Genomic DNA, 22,692 nt, shown 5'->3' on the forward strand with positions numbered 1-22,692 from the left:
TATGGACAAGCTATATGTGCTTTATACCGTATCCAATAAGAAACGAATGGAGCTGAGGGAGTGCATKGAGAGTTTAGACATTTAGCTGTGCTAAAATCGACAGGATCTTGGACACTAGATGGGCGGCATCCGGTTTTAGAACTGTCGAGTCCGTGTGGAAAAAAATTACCCGGCTCATCACAAGCATTTCACCACGGTGGCTGAGGAGGCCTCCTGCGACTGTGTGATCGGTCAGAGCTAGTGGCCTTACCATGAGCATATCCTCGCATGCGTTTGTCAACAATCTAGGCCTTATGTGTGATGCACATCAAGAACTATCTGACTTGTCACTCGAGCTCCAAAAGAGAGACTGCACAATTACTACTGCACACAGGGCAGTCACCAGGGAAGCGAGGGTGTTCAGTGCAATGGCAGAGCAGCCAGGCTGACACACACACACAACTCAGCCAGACAGGGATTCAGGAAAACTCTTTCTAAGGCGTCAAACTGGATGGTTGAAGACCCAGCGGCAGAGTCCTTAATCAGAGGGAGTTTTTCATAGAGCTTGGCGAGGAACCYTGGAGGCTWGAATGTTCTCTTAAGGAGGACGGACYGTGGACAATACAGGACACAGCCAGGTCATAGAGGAGCTGAYGGTGCTTTGCGCGCAATACTGGCCGGAGGARGTAGGAGCTATGTATGGAGAAACAGAGGTAGAATCTCTCGGRCCGCGGTTTGGCATGACAGTCCACATACGGTCATGCGGACCTACAGGCACTAATGATAATGATAAAGGACACATTCCAGATGGACTTAAAGTGCTGGTGATGGTGGTCAACACTGTCCCCCATCTCCAGTACAGAATGCGAGCGGGGATTTTCTCAAACAAATCTGATTTGCACCTCAACCCTGCGCGCCTCTCTGCATACCTCCACCATTTCAGGGCTACTCTTTCTGAACCTTGTTGGCCCACCCCTGACCCAATTCAACGCGGTCCTCTATGTGAGGTCATGGATTMCTAAYGGACACAGATGTGTCKCAGACACCAGGAGCAAAACAAGAAATAGGGAGGAGACGCACAAGGAAATGGCTGCGTTACGGGAGGTTTTGGAAAACTAAGGTGGCACTGTGACGTTAATCTGAATAAGTGCTTCATGTTATCACATAGGCACGAGGCCTGTGTACTATAGTAGGTGTTCTGCTGTAGCCTACATCGATGTATTTCATTGGAAGTATATTCTGATGTCACAATCATTTTACTAGATTATGTTCGTTCTACTGCTACATCGATGTCTTGAAAAGCACACGAAATTCAAGTCTTGTAAGCCCCACAGCTATGTGTGCATATGCATATGGCAGGTGTTCTGCAGTGACGCCTAAAWAWGTTGCTGTACATTGATGTCTTGAAAATTAGGCTATAAGAAATTCAGACTTGTAATCCCCACAGRTATACTAGAGTTTGTGGGCATATTATACATGTTTYGGAKGYTGGCTGTGAGAGAAGRGRGCCAGTATCTCTCACATAACTAGAATGACATTCACTTTCTATGATCTCTCTCCCTCTCTGCTCCGAAAGACACAAGCATCTCTCAAGCGTTGCACTGAATCATTTAACTTAGACTCTATGCTGTAGGCCACCAAAATATTTGATCAACTTCCAAATATTGTTTTGAGAGCGAGAGACAGAGAGAGGCTTTTGGCACGAGTGCGTCGGCCTTCACCAGTGAGTGAGCTGCGCATCATTGTGTGGGTCAGTGAAACCGGAAAGCATTTTTTATGACTACAATTTCCTCCTCACATTGTAGCCCACAACATGTCTCCACACACCTAGGCCTAGGCTATCGATGGATTCAAGACAAGGTCYTTTTTTATTGATATCAGATTRTCAGTTTRGTCCGTGTCAAAMTTGCCTGCCATTTTGATCATTTGTGTGGCATTAACAAAGACTCGGCCAAAGTCTCCAGTCATGTAAAATGACGTACATAGAATTGCATGAAATTATTTTATCAAAGGCCAACATTATTCCCATTTTTTACCCACAAAAAAATGTACCCCATGTATAAAACTTCTGTAAGTGCCTCTATTCTACTGKTCTATGCCACTACACAAATGTGATGAAATGACGCATTCTTCTGTCACGCATTCTTCTCGCTCTTTTCTCCCAGCACTAACCTAACGTAGCAGGTGTAAAAGAAACACACCGGCATACAATGGATTATGGTCGTTGTTGTTAATGACCAGGTTTTCTGCGCTAAACTATGTAGATTTTTTTTCTTGTTGGAAACTACAACTCCCTACTACAGTTTGGGCTTGATCTGATTAATCTCTAGAGAAACTATGCAACGTGTGCGCATTGAGCTCACGGAAGAAGAAAAAAACAGAAGGAAATGGAATTCAAAATAATTGAACCAATGATTTTGGTTAAATCGCTCAGCATAACACACACACACACACAGACGTTCTGACCTGAGGCTAGTTCCCACCAGAGCCAGGCCTGTAAAGCAGCCCCCCTAGAGAGGCTGTCGACCCAGTGAACGGTTCCCAGTGTCAACAGGAAACAGACGCGACACACACATCCTACACAGGACATACGTCCAACAACCAAAACAAACCCTTTTAAAAATGTCTATTTATTCTACACCCCCCTGGCTTCTGTCATTGTATTCTAGGCCACTCACTGTTGTGTCAAGGGCAGACTGTCGATATCGTGGCCTGTAACAGTCTGAATGCAGACCAAAGCGGCAACGAAAAGTTTGGTAGCAGAAAATCATTTCACACAACGCACGTTGCGTCACACAMACTGAAGTCGAAAATTGTAAGCCAATGGCGGTCACCGGTGTGGTAAAACGCTTCTGCGATCATCACAACATACAAAGATCACTCCTGCATGGGAACAGTGAARAAAGTACATCCTTGTATCCCCTTCCCTGTTCATAATAACCTATTCATCACAATAAAGTATACGTATTAATCTATTTCCAGCCTCATCATCACAAGAGGAGCAGAACAGAACATCAGACAATCTCAGCTCCCCCCTGGGCGCTTGGCGGGTAACGTTGTTTAAGAGCACCCAGAGGAGGTGGCTGGCTGCTTGTCTCATCAACTRGATTTAGAGCACTARTGTTGACCAGTGCTCCGATTAAAAGTAGTGCACTGCATAGGGAATAGGGTGCCATTTGGGATGCAGGCCCCCTGTGTCTCTCCTCCATGATTCCTCCGGTTTCGTCCTGTCGTCACAGGAGACATGCAGTCAACAGCCTCTCTCGGTCTTCTTTGTGTCTATTTATAACAAGATTGGCTGTTGACTCAACACCTGCAATGACGGGGGGGTGAAAAGAGGAGGGGAGAGGAGGATGGAGAGGGACAAAGAGAGGGGAGAGAGGGGCAAACATGGCCTGCAGATGAAAAACTCAACAACAAACATACCCACACACCCAAAAGCACATGTTCAAAAATGAGCTTGCACACACAGAGAAATACATGAAAAGCACATATGACTTCCCACGCACACAGATTAAACAAAAATAAACACACACACACACACACACACACACACACACATGGCTTAGACCAAGCCATCAGCAACATAAATCTGTCAACCTCAAGCCAACACCAGCCCTCAAGATGGCATCGACCGCACTGGAAGTGTGTGATCTACTGTTTGGATGCAGGATTCTGGGTCATTGTGTAACAGGCTATCTGTATGCTGGCTGTATGTTCTCTGAATGTTGTTTAGTGAAGGCTTTCCCAGACAGACAGGAAATTAACGGCTTCTCTGTTGTGACACAGACTGTGGAGGGGCGGGGGTATGGGGTCCAGCCTCTAGGTCAGGGTGGTGAATGACCTGACTTTGTTTGGCCATCAACACCCCCCTCCGTCGGCTCCCTCACCAGCGTGCACACGCGCCGGTCAAACCCGTACTTTTCGAAACGCAGWCCTTGAACGGAGGTTCCTCTGTTGCAGAACAGAATTCCGATTATAAAATGTGGGAGCGATTACACAGCCATCCATCTACTCTCTGTTARCAGTGGCCCGGCGTTCCCTGGAATWGTCTTCCCCGTCGCTACGAAGACAGTCCATCCCAAATGGCACCCTATTCCCCAATGTAGTGCACTATTTTCTAACCAGGGCCCGTTGAGATAAGGTCAAAAGTAGTGCATTGGGTGTGGTATTTGGGATGCATACCTAGTTCCACGGGAAGTCCTCGAGATCCGTGTGTTTGTTTGTATGCGTCCCTACTTCCTGTCACCACTAACACTGGTGCCACCCATTAGCAACAGAGTAAATACACACATACGCACATTTTGGATCACACACGAAGAAGAGAACAGAGCATGCTTTTAAGATTCCTATTACAACAGTGGCACTATGGTTATTACATACCTCTGTGTGCTTATTTTCGTGTTTGCTACTGAATTAACATTGGTTGGTATTGTTCAACTTCGTGTGCTTACAGTAGGCCTATACCTAGTGCAGGGTAACTAACACTAATTAAGTAAATTGTACTTCCATAGTGACAAAATAATCTGTTGAAAAATGCAGCTTTGAATAGAGAGACAGCCTTGTCTCCTGCTGCTGTGTTGTCAGGTCATGTCAGGCRCCTACTGTGTGTGTCTGAAAGGTGTGAACTATAACTGATACCATTCACCTTCACTCATCCTCACATACCATCCCCTCCCCCGGCCAGTTAAATAAATCAATAGTAGGGCCTCGGCCTTTAACCCCACTTCCTCATTTGTATTTTATTTATTTAACCTTTTGTTTTAACTAGGCAAGTCAGTTAAGAACAAATTCTTATTTACAATGACGGGCCTAGGAACAGTGGGTTAACCGCCTTGTTCAGGGCCAGACCGACAGATTTGAACCTCGTCAGCTCGGGGATTCGATCTACTAAGGCTACCTGCCGCCCCAATACGAACAACAGACGAACAACAATGAAGCAGCATCGCTTTTCTTCTTTTCACTCTTTTTGAAAAGCCTCAGCAAAATGCAGGCTAAACCACTTCCTCTTTTTGACATTGTGACAAAGAGCGCAAAGGAACTAACTGACAGGCTGACTCTAATGCCGGGTTCTGCCCCGTGGTGAGGCGGTGGTGTCGGCCCATTGTCCAACGGTCTCGTGCCGCACCGGGGGGGGGGGGGGGGGGGTCAGAACCTCTAGAAGTCAACCGTAATAATATTGGTGGCCCCATTTTCCCGTGCAGTGGCCCATGTGTGGTTGGTAGGATAAATGGTTACAAGGCTCGTGGCCTATAGCCAGTCAGCTGGATGTGTCCTTTAAAAGGCACCGTATTCTTTACTTATGGACCCTGGTCAAAAGAAGTGCACTATATAGGGAATAGGGTACCATTTGGCACGCATCCAGCTGACTGACTATGGGCTACGAGCCTTGTAACCATTTAGCCCACCAACCACGCATGGGCCACTGCACGGGAAAATGGGAAAATGGAGCCATTGATATTACGGTTGACTTCAAAAAGGCCCCGATTCCGACCGCCTTGCCACGGGGCAAAACCGTCTGGCTGCGACAAGGTTACCACGCGAGCACGCACACACAGAGAAAGAGAAACACGCGCGCGCACATGACTGCAGATATACTATCCAATATACTAGCCCAATTAAGTCAAGCCTTCTCACATTACTAGAGTCATGAAGGCAGTCAAATTCCACGTGACCGTTTTGTCACGGTAATTATGCTTCTCGAAGCTCTGATACTGCCGATTATCATTAGWAGCCTACCAAACTAGCTACCAACTGGTACTCAGCACTCTATTGTCTCCCTAATCCCTCTGACAATGTAAATGTAAAAAATCAACAACAACAAAAAATCAAACACTTCACTTCATGTGGCACAACATTTCTATAGGCTTTGCAATTGCGGGAGAAAACAGAGTGATGGCCGCTAATAAAAAGAGGAGGATCCCATCAGCTTTCTATAGACTAGGCCTACTATATTTATTTCTTAACTTTCCTAAAATTGTGCACATTGTGTATAATTTACAAAAMAAGTATAGTCTACCTGGCTGGCATGAAAATAAACCACGGGGAAAAGCGTCCTCCATTCGCTYTTTAAGTGCATAGATGACATATTTTTTCCCGCTGCCCCTGTTTCGATACAGTTGCATGATAATGGTTCATTCTAAATCTAAACAAATGTTACACATATTATTTTGTATAAGTAAAGAGAAGATTCAATCAAGAAGTCTGATGGGTGACAATATTCGCCTATCAATTATATATTAGTCAGTCAGCATGGCTACCACAGCATTATGCTTAATGGGACTATCATTTGTTTTTCAACAGGACAATGACCCAACACACCTCCAGGCTGTGTAAGGGCTATTTGACCAAGAAGGAGATTGATGGAGTGCTGCATCAGATGACCTGGCCGCAACAATCACCCGACCTCAACCCAATTGAGATGGTTTTGGATGAGTTGGACCACTGAGTGAAGGAAAAGCAGCCAACAAGTACTCAGCATATGTGGGAGCATATGTGGGAGCATATGTGGGAACTTCTTCAATACTGTTGGAAAAGCATTCCAGGTGAAGCTGGTTGAGAGAATGCCAAGAGTGTGCAAAGATGTCATCAAGGCAAAGGGTCGCTACTTTGAAGAATCTCAAATATTAAATATATTTTGATTTGTTTAACACTTTTTTGATTAATACATGATTCCATATGTGTTATTTCATCGTGTTGTTGTCTTCACTATTACTCTACACTGTAGAAAATAGTACAAATAAAGAAAAACTCTGGAATGAGTAGGTGTGTCCAAACGTTTGACTAGTACTGTACACCTCGGAATTGGATAAGGACGCGCMCAGTTGCATCCCCGATGAGCCTGCCTTCACTTGTGTGTAGCCTGTGAGAACGACCTGATCACGTGAAGGAGAGCCATGTGAGTGCGAGACGCTTCGGATTGCGCAGCACACTCAGGGAGAAGGGCACAACGCAGCAAGCCCAGGCCGCAAAGGCCATGGATTTTTTAGGGTGCTTTACAGCCACAAAGGGTATGCTACTGTGAAATTCAAGGCATTATCAAGTGCTTGTCAAATTGTGAATGAGAGACTATTGGTGTGTACAGCCTGCGCAAAAACACTAAGCAGAGCTCATGCCTTTCAAGCGACTTTTTTCAAATCATCATTAGTCTCATCATGCAGCCTTACAATGTATTACAAATCTAAACATATAGCCCAACATTTGTAGAACAACTAAAGTTACATTAATAACTCTAAATTAAGCATAAATTAAGCATTTTTATTTATTTGTTAACTGATCAACACAGTTAAATCCCTCAAATCGTTTGGAGAAAATATATTTTCAATATTTATATATATATGTGTTAATCTGTATTCTTCATACTATGAAATAATATAAAATAATGCCACGGAATTATAAGCAAATCTTGTCTGCTAAATGAACTAGTTTAGCCCACAGCCATTTGGCATAGCCACATCAGGACCTAGCATAAGGACAACTCAGAGTATGCTATTCTGTTCTTCTGAAATAGACTACATTTTCTTCATATCATGCTTCTTTAGACCTGTCTAAAATAAATCATGGATTTATTGTGAAGGTGTAGGCGATATTACATGGATTTATTAGACTTTTTTTATGTGTGGAAGCCAGGAGATGCTAAATGTGTTTATGTTAATGAACGGTCAATTACCGTGAGACCGACAGTTATTTGCTTGACAATCACCGTCTGACAAAAATTTCACGACCGCCACAGCCCTAGTGGTAATAGCCTACTGTGATATATAATATCCCCTTATGGCACCCCAATTAAACAGCGATGATGTCCAATATTCATCGATAACCTCACAACCCAGCCCCATGCCTTCAGGGTTCGTTCTCAACAAAGGCAGTGAATAAAATGTGAAGGACATGTCATCGCTTTGGGGAACAGTATCTACATCTCTTTGTGCTGCTATACTCAAAATGCAAAAACACATTTCAGCAAGGTCCAAAGTAAATTTTTTCTAACACTGAGTCATTGAGGGAAAGCAAGTATGTTGTAACGATGATAAGACACCCTATTGCAATAGCAACAACACATGGCATGGAGAGCTCACATGAAGAGAATTTGATATTATTGTGACTGGCAGAAATGCCCAACCTGGTCTCAGAGCATTTCGTATTATTCTGTACGTAAATCTGGGACACTCCATTTAGTATATGTTACGTTTCGTATGGTATGTATTACATTTTGAATGTCCATCACCCATCTCATATGATGTTACAAATTACAATTCAAAATGTGTTACGAATTTTCTAAACGTACAATGTTATGAATTTTCAAAACGTATGATATGTTATGAATTCTAGCTAGGTATCTAACATTAGCTAGCTGGCTACCGTTAGCTAGGCTATGGGGTTAAGGTTAAGGTCAGGGTAAAGTTTAGGAGTTAGGTTAAAMGGTTAAGGGCAGGGTTAGCTAAAAGGGTTAAGGTTAGGGGAAGGGTTAGTTAACACGCCAAGTAGTTGCAATGTAGCAAAAAAGTAGTATGTAGTTGAAAAGTTGCTATTTAGCTAAAATGCTATCAGTGATGATATTCAAATTTGCAACCTTCATTCGCGTTATACACCCACCTGTCCAACCAAACTACTTTTGTTTTTGCATTAAGTAACCGTCTGTCTTATGTAACCATACCAAACGTAACATATCATACGTACTTGAGAGGCCAACTTTACATTTACTATGCTGCGTCTAGTCTATGAGACCAGGCTGCAACGCCCCATGGATATGCTCCCCCGCCAGCACCTGGGCTGAGGACTTTCAGAATCCCACAACACTCATGATTTCAACCAACAGATCATTCAGCCTATCAGCATAATAGCACTGATCTACTTAATCTTCTGCACCTATATGAAGGCATGCTCGCACATGCTTTGCCTTATCTGCTCTGTGTACAGTAGCTAGAAGAACACCACCCATATGTTGCAAAAGCACGCCAAATTCTAACTGTACTAATGCAACTATTGCTGTACTCTACATATGGACAGCTAAATAGCATCACCAGAGAATGCTTCTATGACTCACATGTGAGCGACTCAATTAATTCATTGCCCGGTAACAGAGACACACAGACACACAATGCGCTCTGCAAAGGTCGGCAGAAATCTTTCAGTGGGCATTCAGGGATCGCGGAGGGGCATACCTCAAAGAGACCTTCACACAGCAGTCGTTTTGGCTCGCCATCCTGTCCTCTMTCTTTCAGTGCTCCCCTCTGTTACAAAAGTATCTGAACTGTGCCAGTCAGAGTCCGTTCAGTGCGTAAAAATCCAGCGTTGCGTCAAACAAAAGCGCATGGAGCGGTACTTCAGGTTAGAAGCTCGGGCCGCGGTGCTGTCATCATAACCTGCCGTGGGTAATCCTGCTACCGTCGGCTTCTGCTTCTGTCCACTCTCACAATCTGCACCTCCGTTCTTCGCACGCGCTTTTCTTCTCCTTTCTTATTTCTTTCGCCGCTGCTACATCCTGTTGTGTATGTGCGAAGTCTACAAACGATTTCGGCGCTCATCCAAAACCACACAGTAACAACCTTCTCTGCCTATTTGTTGTCTGTCTCACATTGAATGTGCACAGCGGAGGCAGAGAGAGCAAACCGTAGGGGGGCGGGTGTAATCGCATTTGATTGACAAGCTCTTAGCCACACATTTCAAATACTCCCGCCCCCGTCCTACCTAATAGGCCAATTAGGGAGCTCAGAGCCTCAGAGTCTCAGAGGCGCCCAATGGGGTGTGTGTGTGTGTGTGTGTGTGTGTGTGTGTGTGTGTGTGTGTGCGTGTGCGTGTGTGCGTGTGTTAGGTTGTGGGCAGTAGCACAGGGAACATCTGAGGCCCGTTAACCAGTCATAAAGAGAGTCAATGTTCCCATGTCTGAGAGGGAGGTTCAAGGGTCACAGATTTAACATCATGGGGGTCAAAGGTAACATACCAAGTTAGGGATGTAATTGTATGATGACTAGTGCATGGTAAAGTAAAAAAGAGTGAGTGAGTCTATCCACTACAGATAACATATAATAAGCACAGCACAAGCTGGGATAGGCCGGTCGTGACTAGCAGCAGATAGGTAAGGGTTTCAGGAAGAGTGAGTCGATCCACCACTGATAGGCCTATATTGCTTCATCCCGCAACGAGCCAAAATTTCCCATCAACAGAGGCATATCCAATATCTCTATTAACAATACTTGTGATTCGTCAGGTTGAATYTGTCCTTCGCTATCAAATAAGCATTTAAAACACGTTTTTATCTCAGGGTCTACCATTTTCCGCCTGTATAAGTGGGAAATCACGTGTTAYTTTACGCTCGTGTAACTGCGTGGTCTAGAATGGACTACAATGGCAGCCCACGTGCAGAAAATGGGAGACCCTGGGTAAAAACTTTTTTAAACACTATTTGATAGCGAAGGACATATTTATTGATAGCGAAGGACAGTATTGTTCCTAGAGACATTGGATGTTGACGGGAAACGTTATTTTGGTGAAACCGCGTAGTTTAGGTTTGGTTGATCAAGGACGCCAGGCTACGGAAGCTTCCACTATTGAGCCATCTGTAAACAATGGCTCGTTGCGCGATGAGTCCGATAGTGACTAATGGCAGATAGATCATYGTTTTGAGTAAAAAGAGTGAGTCTATCCACTACTAGTAAAATAGTAGAAGCAACGTAACTCATTACAAGCATGTAACAAGTTATATTAGACCTATGGATTTGATGTTAAGAGAGTAAYGTTTTATCAACTGGTATTGCAATGGTGTTATGGTAGAATGTGTTTCTGGTGAGGAGGAGCAACCTGCGAAGGAAGTGGCTCAGTGCCGTGTTTCTTTCCTGCTTTCAGTCACAATCTTCAAAAGAGGAAATGTAAGTTCTCTCTTCCGTTTTTTCGCCCCTCTGTTCTCTCCTGCCGATCACCTCCAGGCTATTGTAGCTGTAGTGAATGTTTGGAAGGAATGTCAGAATCAAGGACCATCTCTGATCTTTTGTACTGTTGATTTTCTCAATGACGATGTGTTTCAAAAGTGTGATTTCCTCTCTTCTGACTCTGGCTTCGACAAACGTGTTGATTCCTACCGATTTTATGGTTAATCTTGTAGAAAAACGGAACATGTCCTAAATCCTTTCCTCATCCTCCATGGCTCATGTTCAAGGGATCAAATCCCATCGGACAAATTGTAATTTTGTTATTATCTGAGATGAATTAGATGCACGTCACAGAAACAGGGCAGATTTCCAATCCAACATGTTATGAGAGCTGCACAGACAGTATGATCCATCGTTTCAATTCAATTTTCATTGGTTTTCCAAAACGCACAAGAAGACAAATTAGGGTCCACACTTTTGAGTCGTTATAGAATATAATTGAAGACAATGTATGATATCCAGGGCTATATTACAGTACTTTGTAAGATGCTGAAATTCCCCTTTAAAATGTAAAATCAAAACAAGGGGAAGGATCCTCATTCTTATGAGGAGCTTATGTTGGTTGGTTTGCTGATATCTCGGCAAGGTAAGAGCTGGCATGTGTCAGCAATGCATGGGCAGAGGAACGCCCCATGGTTAAAGGTCCAATGCAGTCGTTTTTTATCTCAATATTAAATCATTTCTGTGTAGCAATTAAGTACCTTACTGTGATTGTTTTCAATTCAAATGGTCATAAAGAAACAAAAAAAAWWGCTGATTAGCAAAGAGCAATTTCTAAAGCAAGAATTTTGCTGGGAGTGTCTGGGACTGGTCTGAGTGGGGAGGGGGAAACTGAAAACTAGCTGTTATTTGCAGAGAGGTTCGGAACTCTCTTAACTCATTTACTGTCTGGTAATATCACCAGGCAGGCCAAAACGCCATCCCACCAAACAGGCAGACATTTCAGGTGGTCTTTTCAAACAGCTCTTACACTAAAGGGGCATAATCATCATTTTCACAGTGTTATTCCAAATCTGTAACGAGTGCGCTGAGAGTCAGGAAGCAAGTTCAGGGAGTAGGTGTTTTAAGAAATAAAAGAAACAATGAACACGAAACACAAACATCGCACCYACATGAAAACAGAGTCAGTAACACCTGAGGAAAGAACCAAGGGGAGTGACAGATATAGGGAAGATAATCAAGGAGGTGATGGAGTCCAGGTGAGTGTCATGAGACACAGGTGCGCGAYACGATGGTGACAGGTGTGTGGGATAATCAGCAGCCTGATGACCTAGAGGCCGGAGAGGGAGGTGTATACTCAAGGTGTCATAATTTTTTTTTACCCCCCTCCCCAACATTTTAAAGATTTTCACATGACCCTTCCCTTGTTCTGTAAAATATACTGAACAAAAATATAAACGCAACGTGCAACAATTTCAAATATTTTACTGAGTTACAGTTCATATAAGGAAATCAGTCAATTGAAATTAATTAATTAGGCACTAATCTATGGATTTCAAATGACTGGGAATACAGATATGCATCTGTTGGTCACAGATTCCTTAAAAAAGGTAGGGGCTTGGATCAGAAAACCAGTCAGTATCTGGTACYACCACCATTTGCCACAACACATGTCCTTCACATAGAGTTGATCAGGCTGTTGATTGTGGCCTGTGGAATGGTGTCCCACTCATCTTCAATGACTGTGCAAAGTTGCTGGATATTGGCGGGAACTGGAACATGCTGTCCTACACATCGATCCAAGCATCCCAAACATGCTCAATGGGTGACATGTCTGGTGTGTGTGCTGGACATTTTCAGCTTCCAGGAAATGTGTACAGATCCTTTCGACATTYGGCCGTGCATTATCGTGCTGAAACATGATGCGATGGTGGCGGATGAATGACACGACAATGGGCATCAGGATCTTGTCACAGTATCTCTAMGCATTTAAATTGCCATCGATAAAATGCAATTGTGTTCGCTGTCCGTAGCTTATGCCTGCCCATACCATCCCCCCACCGCCACCACGGGGCACTTTGTTAACAACGCTGACATCAGCAAACCGCTCGCCTACACAACGCCATACACGCACACGTCTGCCATCTGCCCGGTACAATTGAAACTGAGATTCATCTGTGAAGAGCACACTTCTCCAGCATTCCAGTGGCCATCGAAGGTCAGAATTTGCCCACTGAAGTCAGTTACGGCGCTGAACTGCAGTCCGGTCAAGACCCTGATGAGGACGACAAGCATGCAGATGAGCTTCCCTGAAATGGTTTGACAGTTTGTGCAGAAATTCTTCATTTGTGAAAACCCACAGTTTCACCAGCTGTCCGGGTGGCTGGTATCAAACCATCTCGCAGGTGAAGAAGTCGGATYTGAAGAAATCGGATGTGAAGAAGCCGGATGAGAAGAAACCGGATGTGGTGGTCTGRGGTTGTGAGTCCGTTGGACGRACTGCCAAATTCTCTCAAATGATGTTGGAGGCGGCTTATGGTAGACAAATTAACATTAAATTCTCTGGCACAGCTCTGGTGGGCATTCCTGCAGTCAGCATGCACATTGCACACTCCCTGAAAACTTGAGACATCTGTGGCATTGTGTTGTGTGACAAAACTGCACATTTTACAGTGYCCTTTTATTGTCTCCAGCAAAAGGTGCACATGTGTAACGATCATGCTGTTTAATCAGCTTCTTGACATGCCACACCTGTCAGGTGGAAGGATTATCTTGGCAAAGGAGAAATGCTCACTAACAGGGATGTAAACAAATTTGTGCACAGAATTTGAGCGAAATAAGCTTTTTGTGCATACTGTATGGATCATTTTTGGGATCTTTTATTTCAGCTCATGAAACATGGGACCAACACTTAACATGTTATGTTTATATTTTTGTTCAGTGTAAATTGAACACCCTCCCACCCTCACCTCAAAATAATGTTTACGACCAAAAAGAACAATAACTGTAGCGACCCTGTGTTTATAAATGTGGATATCGACTTTGCCATCAGCATGCTTTTGTGGGACAGTCGATGCAATGCAGAGCTACGGGCCAGAAGGTTGAGGGTTCACCGACCACCACAGATAAGCTCACTCTCCCTGCCTGTTTCATTACAGTAAGATCAGAGCCAACTGCACACAACGATCAGCTGGGGGGAAATCATATTTTCAACATTTTGATGCCATATTTATAATTATAATAAATATTTGCAACAAATTTTCCACCAACAGGTTTCTGTGCCAATGCACCACACAACCAATAAACAACGCATACCGACTTCAGGCACTTCAATATCATGTTTTGCGTTTTCAACGCCACAATAAATTGACTGTGTCGATCTCGATTAAAAGAAAATACATCCCTCCCTACCTTGTAGGCTTACCGGGTATCGAAGGCTTGGCTTGATAATCTCCGAATGTCATTCAAGTTTTTGGTGTTTTGAAACACCAACACCATTCATCAATTGGCCGCTGCACAGTTTGGGTTGATTGATTGATTGTTTCAGGGCATTGCATGCATAGGCCTATAGGCTAAGGTGTCCACTGTATGATATTCATATTTCAATATGTACATAGAGCCTATATAAAATAAGAGAAGTTTAGGCCTAACCCCATAGAGAGAGATATGCCGGTGGCATGCTACGACTCCAACATGCATTTCTTTATGCCACATGGCTATCTGCTATACAGATATAGACGTACAGAATTTGTTCATTTTCGATCTGAATATTTTGTATAAAGATAAGCATTATATTGTTAGATTATAGGAGTAACTCTGGTAGGCCTGAAACAGACTTCCTCACCTCAAGTTCAACTGTCGGAGTCAGTTGGAGCACTAGGGTGCACTGCCTTCATATCATACGCCATATCATACGCCTGCAGTAGCTAAAGCTTAATTATAGTGACACCATACCAAACCTTCACAAACGTTTCTAAACTTTATTAGGGTAATATCAAAAGTTAGTCAAGCCGTTGTTTATGAGGAAAACACAAGCAGAAGAGTGAATGTAAACCAGAGAGTAAAAACGCACTACCTTCCCCTGTGCCCAATAAAAAAAACACACAACCCTCTTCCCCAGCAGATTTTGTTCTGTCGCTAAGCAATTAGAGCCCAAATCCCACCCAATGCTCATTTTTAGGTGCCTTTTGCCTGTCTGGCGTGCTGGGATGTCAGGGTTTGTACATTTGATTGCATCCTATCGGTCATAAGTTGTGTGAACTCCTCCATCCCAAACCCAGCACGACAGCTGAGTTAAATCAAGCAAATCTAAAACATTATGTGATCATATTCATCCAGTGTCCCCCTTGRGCATAACGTTTTTTATTATTGTGTAAAAACTAATGTTACCAGTGAATAGAGTAAGTGAATATCACCTGGTCATACATAGGCCTAATTGTTATCTGTTCATTCTCAAGATTTCATATTGAGCACGTACTATGTTGATTGATTGTTGGAGTTCAATACATGTATTTACATGTGTGTAATGTGCATGTGATGGCTATTTACGGAKGAAAACAATTTATTGACAATAAATCATTGCTATTTCAGCAAACAAAATGAATGATATTCCAAGCCATATGGTCTCAATGCTGTACCTCCTCATGGATTACTGCTAGCTAGCATTTAGTGTTGTGTGCATTGCGCTCCACATACCACCCCATTCGTTTCATATGAAGTGTGTGTGACTTCCTAGCTCTGTTAGCAAGCTAATGGTAGCTAGCTACCTAACTAATAAGCAGGTGCACATGATCAATCCTAACCTAACAAAAAAAMACTTCTTCAAGCACAAAACTCTTTAGCCAGATGTAAAATATGTAAGGACTTGCTCTAGAAAAAATATTCTGTATGTATTATGCACCTTTATTGATTTAGTTAGAACAATTCTAATGAAAAGGGGGTGGATTACACCAGGAAAAGGGACGCCTTTTTCCCTTTTTCTTGTCACTTCTGTCGGCTCCCCCGCGCGGAGGTTTATGCTATCTGATTGGTATTTGGTAGTTTTGGCATTTTATTGGCATTTATTCCCCATTAGCTGTTGCAAAAGTCGCAGCTAGTCTTCCTGGGGTCCACACAGAACATGAAACATGACATAATATAGAACATTAARAGACAAGAACAGCTCAAGGACAGAACTACATACATTTAAAAACGGCAKACATACTGTAGTCCACATATCAACACACACACACAAAATATCTATGTCAAACAGGGGAGAGGCGTTGTGCCTTGAGGAGTTGCTTTATATGTTTTTAAAACAGGTTTGCTGTTAATTTGAYGAATATGAGATGGGAGTTCCATGCAATAATGGAGCTATATAATTCTGTGCACTTTCTTGAATTAGTTCTGGATTTGGGGACTGTGAAAAGACCCCTGGTGGCATGTCTGGTGGGGTAAGTGTGTGGGTCAGAGCTGTGCGTAAGTTGATTATGCAAACAATTTGGAATTTTCATCACATTTCTTATTAAAAAAAACAACATGTTTGATGTGTTTGCTACCATTCCACTTATTCTGCTCCAGCCATTACCACGAGCTCGTCCTCCCCAACTAGGATGCCACCAACCTCCTGTGATAGATGTRATATCCTTATATTGCTACTGCTGTATCATCAAAATAATTATCTTAGTGAGTCTCAGAAACGGCTGATACAGTGCCTTCGGAAAGTATTCAGACCGTTTGACTTTTTCCACATTTTGTTACATTACAGCCTTATTCTAAAATMTCCATCATTCTTAAATGGAAGAAGTTTGGAACCACCAAGACTCTTCCTAGAACTGGCGGCCCGGCCAAACTGAACAATCGGGGGAGAAGGGCCTTGGTCAGGAAGGTGACCAAGAACCCGATGGTCACTCTGACAGTGCTCTAGAGTTCCTCTGTGGAGATGGGAGAACCTTCCAGAAGGACAACCATCTCTGCAGCACTCCTCCGATCAGGCATTTATGGTAGAGTGACAAGACAGAAGCCACTCCTCAGTAAAAGGCACATGACAGCCCACTTGGAGTTTGCCAAAAGGCACCTAAAGGACTCAGAACATGAGAAACAAGATTCTCTGGTCTGATGAAACCAAGATTGAACTATTTGGCCTGAATGCCAAGCGTCATGTCTGGAGGAAACCTGGAACCATCCCTACGGTGAAGCATGGTGGTGGCAGAATCATGGTGTGGGGATGTTTTTCAGCGGCAGGGACTGAGAAACTAGTCAGGATTGAGGGAGCGATGAATGGKGCAAAGTACAGAAAACCTGCTCCAGAGCGCTCAGGACCTCAGACTGAGGCAGAGGTCAACCTTACAACAGGACAATGACCCTAAGCACACAGCCAAGACAATGCAGGAGTGGCTTCGAGACAAGTCTATGAATGTCCTTGAGTGGCCTAGCCAGAGCCCAGACTTGAACCCGAACGAACATCTCTGGAGACACCTGAAAATAGCTGTGCAGCAATGCTCCCCATCCAACTTGACAGAGCTTGAGAGGAGAAGAATGGGAGAAACTTCAAAAATACAGGTGTGCCAAGCTTGTAGCATCATTCCCAAAAGGACTTGAGCCTGTAATCGCTGCCAAAGGTGCTTCAACAAAATACTGAGTAAAGGGTCTGAATGCTTATGTAAATGTGATATTTCAGTTATTTATTTATTTTTGCAAAAATATCTAAAAACCTGTTTTTGCTTTCTCATTTTGGGGTATTGTGTGTAGATTGATGAGAGAGAAAACAACGATCAATCAATTTTAGAATGAGGCTGTAACTTAACAAAATGTGGAAAAAGTCAAGGGGTCTGAATACTTTCCTTAGGCATGCTATCTGATGTCAGCAAGTTATTGATTTCATGAACCTTATTTCTAAGGCTACATACAGTATATTAATATGGGCTATTTTCAGCCCTTTCCTGGGTAGCTTCTCAGAGAAAGACATAATATTGAAAAGAACAAACAAAGCAAGAGAAAAAGAAAAGCAATCAGTTGGTGTGTGTTAGTGTGTGTGTGTGCTGCAGGGTTAGAACTACAAATCCATGGGCTTGGCTCTCTCATCCCTTCTAGGCTTTTGGGAGGGAGGGTGGACAATGAGCCTGTCAAATCGGATGTAAGCAATGTCCCCATGCGCTCTGGCAGCTTTCTTGGCCGGGATAAGTTATTTTCCCTTCTGGCTCACAGATTCAGGATAGTCCTTGTTTAAYAAGATGTACGTTCCCCTCAAGTTCTTGGCTCTTTCCAGAACCGCTACCTTGTAATTGAACCTCAGGAACTATCGGCCTGGGCCTGTCACCTGGGACCGGTGGTGGGTTTTCAGTCCTGTGGGTCAGCTCCAACTAAATCTTCCTGTGGTCCATCTTCAGTTTCCCTCACTTTGTCCTCAGACTCCAACCAGGTCTCATGTGGAGATTCTGCAATTTTGTCTACCACAATGTTGTTCCACCTTGATTGTACCTCGACATAATCAGATGTCTTTGTCCTCATGGATTCACATACAGAACTAATGTCCTCTCAACGACTTTCAGATTGTTGTCATCTTGCCATTGTCCTGTTTAAACTCATCGAGCTGACCCTAGGATAACTGTAAATTGTTCTTCAGGTCCTGGACCTCTCTGTTCAGGTCGTACATTCTTCTATTAGTTGACTCCACCAGTATTTGGACACAACAGTTGAAGCTATATTGTTGTTGTTGTAACAACTGCTTGTAGAACAATTTTTGTTTCTTTAAAAGATCCTTCACCTGTGATAGAGAGACACCACTGTTTTCAACTGTACTCCCACCAGCTTTGGTGTTTGTCATGCCAGCAACGTAGGCTATACTGTTACTCCCGGCCATTACAGACAGCGCAGGGTGTAGGGAAGATGGAAATAGCAACAAACAGTAGGGATCTAGACAGCCACAAGCCCGGGACAATCCGCGGACCCATCCACATGGGCTAACCACGTCACGGGCTGCATTCAAGCAGCTCATCACCAGACCTTCGATCGACAGGATCCCTGGACAGATAGCAGCGATTCCAGCAACCGATGCCAACCGCGGGATCCAAAATCAAAAAGTAGCTAGCTAGTAACCAAACTTTTCCAATAGAACACTCTTTCAGACACTTTCAAAAGCTTTTAAACCAACACACCGAGCGCTGCCTCATTCCACATTCAGGAAGAAGGGATTGGATCAAAGTCAAGTTATCGTCCACTGATGAGCATTGCGATTCTACAAGTAGAAAAGGCTGGTTCACCGGTATCCGGTCATTACACAGCAGAGATGTCTTTTGTTCTAGTAAGAGAAGGAATGGCCCCTTCTACTGTGCTAAGTACCTATCGGCAGTCAGATTTCTCAGTGTGTCTGTACCTTTAGAAGGGTTATTACGGGGCTATTCAACTATATTCTCATGTCGGCCAAATTGCGGTTTTTGTGACACTCCCTTCTAACGTGTCCTACGTGGCCTGTGATCATCATAGAGGGGAACAAACGGCACATCCATGTTCCAGAGAGTCTTAGCTTTCAGGAATAGCTTATAGCCAAAATGGTTAAWATGCTGGAGCCAAATTCATAGGAAGAAAATATATTCCATATGCCACATTGGCTTCAGAAACTGCCAGAAGCTTCTGTTTACCACAGAGAGCATGTGATTCTGTTCTCTTCTACCTTTCCTGACTGGCAAAGTACCCGGATGTTGTCTCTGGTTTTGAATGCAGCGATTTGCAGCTATGGGACAAGACTGTAACTACCAATTGGGGAGAAAAAGAGGTAAAAAAAATGTTTTAATAAAAATAGATCCCAGACATTTTCCATATGCACAAAAACTTTATTTCTCRCAAATATTGTGCACACATTTGTTTACATCCCTGTTATGAAGCATTTCCCGGGATCTCCTACAGTTTTGCTTACAAAAAGATATCTGACTTAACGGAGTTAAGTGGCCAAATTAAATTGATAAAGTGTGTTTGTGAGGCAGAGGAACCTGGTTCGAGCTGTTGTACAGACCGTGTACCCTGGGTAGTACCCAGAAAGGGAGGAAGCTTTCCTGGCACAGTGCGGTCCATCGCAGTGGTGCAGTCGAGCCGAATATGTAGTTGCGCTCAGCTCAACAGCTGGAGTCGCTGTGGTGTGAGTTAAGAGATGAGTGAAACAGAATTAAGATCGTATGCTAAAGTTCACTCCACAGCTAGAAGTGTCTCCACTTGCATCAGCTAGCTTTTCGGTGAAGTAACTGGCTAATACTTTATCAAGCAGGCGATCACGAGTGTTTGCGAGGCAGAAGGCCCTGGTTCGATCTGTTGTGCAGACAGTATATCCTGGTTCGTATCCAGAGAGGGAGCAAGCTGTTCTGCTAAGCTGGCACACTGTGGTTTCTAAAATAGAAAAATAACAAATACAGATAACCATATCGTAAAAGCAACAATCAAAGTCTAGGAAGTGTAGGACCTAGCCAATAAAGATGAGTTTTAAAGCGCAACTGAAGGCATTAAACAACTTCTCCGGTAGAAAACGGCCTATGCGGCATCGATATTAGTCAGAAAAATGTATTCTGATGTCAAACTTTGCTACAAAGTGTAAATAGGAGTTTTGTAAGTGAGTTCATCACGACTTTCTTGGGGGTTGGGTTTTGATTTAGACAATACTCACTTTCCCATTAACACGGGATACACAGCTGCGGTGATTGCACTCTATCCAATCCTATCGCAGAACACACAGAGAGCGAGCCAGACTGCCCAGCAACACAGCAGATCGGACTTCGTTTTTTTTTTAAATACTTGAGAAACAGTGCACCAAACACCTTAACTCAGCATTTCCCCAAACTTGGTCATTGGAACCCTAAGGGGTGGACATTTTGTTTTTTGCCCTAGCATTACACAGCTGATTCAAATAATCAACAACAACAAAATGAAGATTAATTGTCTGATTTCTTGAGTTGTCTTAGATTCATTCTGACTATTTTGGGGAAGTGATACTGGCTTTGTTCCTACGGTGTCTCATGGGGACAAACATTTGTAACCATTGTATCTTACCACTCAATGGTGTAGAGTAGGTCTTTAAAAGTAGAAATATTGAAGAAAACCTAAAAATGCATGAAAACATAACCTTTGGCACAATTCTACAAAACAAAACCAATATGAAAAAAAATGAAACGTAATATTTAATCTAAAAACCTCATTGAGGGCTTGATGATTCATTAACAAGATGAATCAGGTGTGTTTGTCTGGGGCTACCATCAAAATGTGTACTGCTGAAGCTACTCTAGGACTCGAGTTGGGGAACACAGCGCTATGATATCAAGTTCTAGTAACATACACACATCCACGGAAATTATGCCTGTAACAGTGGAGGGACTGGCTTTGCAACAAAGAGGATGAATTCGGTAGAAGAGGTGCACTACATGGTTAGGAGGTTGACTAAATGCATATAAGAATTGTATTAGTAAATAGCACTTAAAAAAACAAATATTCACAAATTATAACAAAAAGGAGAAAGGAGAGATACAAAATAACATCAGTATTGTTAAACCCCTCTCCCACCCCACCCGGTGGCACATATACTTTCTGAAAGACAACGCTTAGATGTACTGTAGGCTATTTGACTATTTCAGATCAAGTATTGCGAATGGGGAGTTAAATCTAAACCCAATATAAAGTGGCTCAGTGAATGGGGTGTGGAATGCACACAGGTGGGTCAGTGTGTCAGACTCAGAGGAGATGCTGTAGAGGGGCAGCAGGCCGGCCTGGCCAGTCCAGAAATACCCTCTACTCTGTAAAACACATTTGGAATGATTTTGGGGAGGCGTAAGTTGTGGATCATTTTTAGGTGCTGTGCATGGTACTTATACTTTGAGGCGTACAATGTCCAAGAAGCAGCGTTCTGTCCTAGCATTATATTGTCACTGGCTTCTTTCCTCTCTATTCCCTTGTAGGCTATGCCTACTGTATATGTACATCGTGTAGACACTCAGCCTCCAAGTAATGTCACTCGTCGATGCCCTCCTTGCACAGCACCTGGTTCTATTTATTAAACCTCTCTTGGGTGCCGGGATAGCGCTGCTCCTTTCTCTGGCGCATCACTTTCCTGTTCCCCTCGGACAGGGACAGGAAACCATTTGCCGTGTTGGCGTCTAGTGTGATTTGCTGTGCTGCCGTCTAGTGTGAGCTCACTGGCATCTGAAAAGTGATTAGATTAGGTAAATATTTGGATGAGAAAAATACATCTCTTCAATTGTCCTCGTGCCCACAAGAAAAAGATTTTGTTTGCAGTCAAGTGTTCTACAGAAACATCACTGTGTTTGTAAAGGTGCTACTACATGTTCATGTTCATGTTCTTTATCAGCCATGACTCATGGTTAATTACTCACATTTCTTCAGCCCTTGTTTGGTCCTGCGCTCTCCTCGGTGGTCCACACTGAGAGACACAAAGTCGGGTTGAATGAAAAGGGGTGACAAGACTCAGAGACTCATTAAAGGTAATATTATTACAATTAGAACTAGCAGCACCCCACCCTTGGTAAATCATTGAAAATGAAAAATTAGATTTATCCAGCCTACAAATATTTTTTTTTTATCTGTTCAGCTTTTTGGTCTCTGATATGCCGCTAATACACACAGCTTTTGAATGGGCACCAATATTATATCATCAAATTCAAATGCAGTCATGAAATATATACAGTACCAGTCAAACGTTTGGAAACACCTACTCATTCAATGGTTACATTGTAGAATAATAGTGAAGACATCAAAACTATGAAATAACACATATGGAATCATGTAGTAACCGAAACAAATCAAAATGTATTATATATTTTACATTTTTGAAAGTAGCCACCCTTTGCCTTGATGACAGCTTTGCACACTCTTG

General features: G+C 43.1%; 1 protein-coding gene across 1 annotated transcript in view; it reads right to left on the reverse strand.

The window, feature by feature from the left end:
• The window catches only part of kif21b (kinesin family member 21B), a 117,623-nt gene extending 108,069 nt beyond the window's left edge, over window positions 1-9,554 (reverse strand). The window contains 1 exon segment of the mRNA XM_023995883.2: window positions 9,141-9,554. Within this exon segment, the coding sequence (XP_023851651.2) occupies window positions 9,141-9,181 (41 nt within the window). The 5' untranslated portion in view covers window positions 9,182-9,554.
• Window positions 9,555-22,692: the final 13,138 nt, after the last annotated feature.

The sequence above is a fragment of the Salvelinus sp. IW2-2015 genome, linkage group LG11 (genome assembly GCF_002910315.2).
Source record: "Salvelinus sp. IW2-2015 linkage group LG11, ASM291031v2, whole genome shotgun sequence".
In the NCBI taxonomy this organism is placed as follows: domain Eukaryota; kingdom Metazoa; phylum Chordata; class Actinopteri; order Salmoniformes; family Salmonidae; genus Salvelinus; species Salvelinus sp. IW2-2015.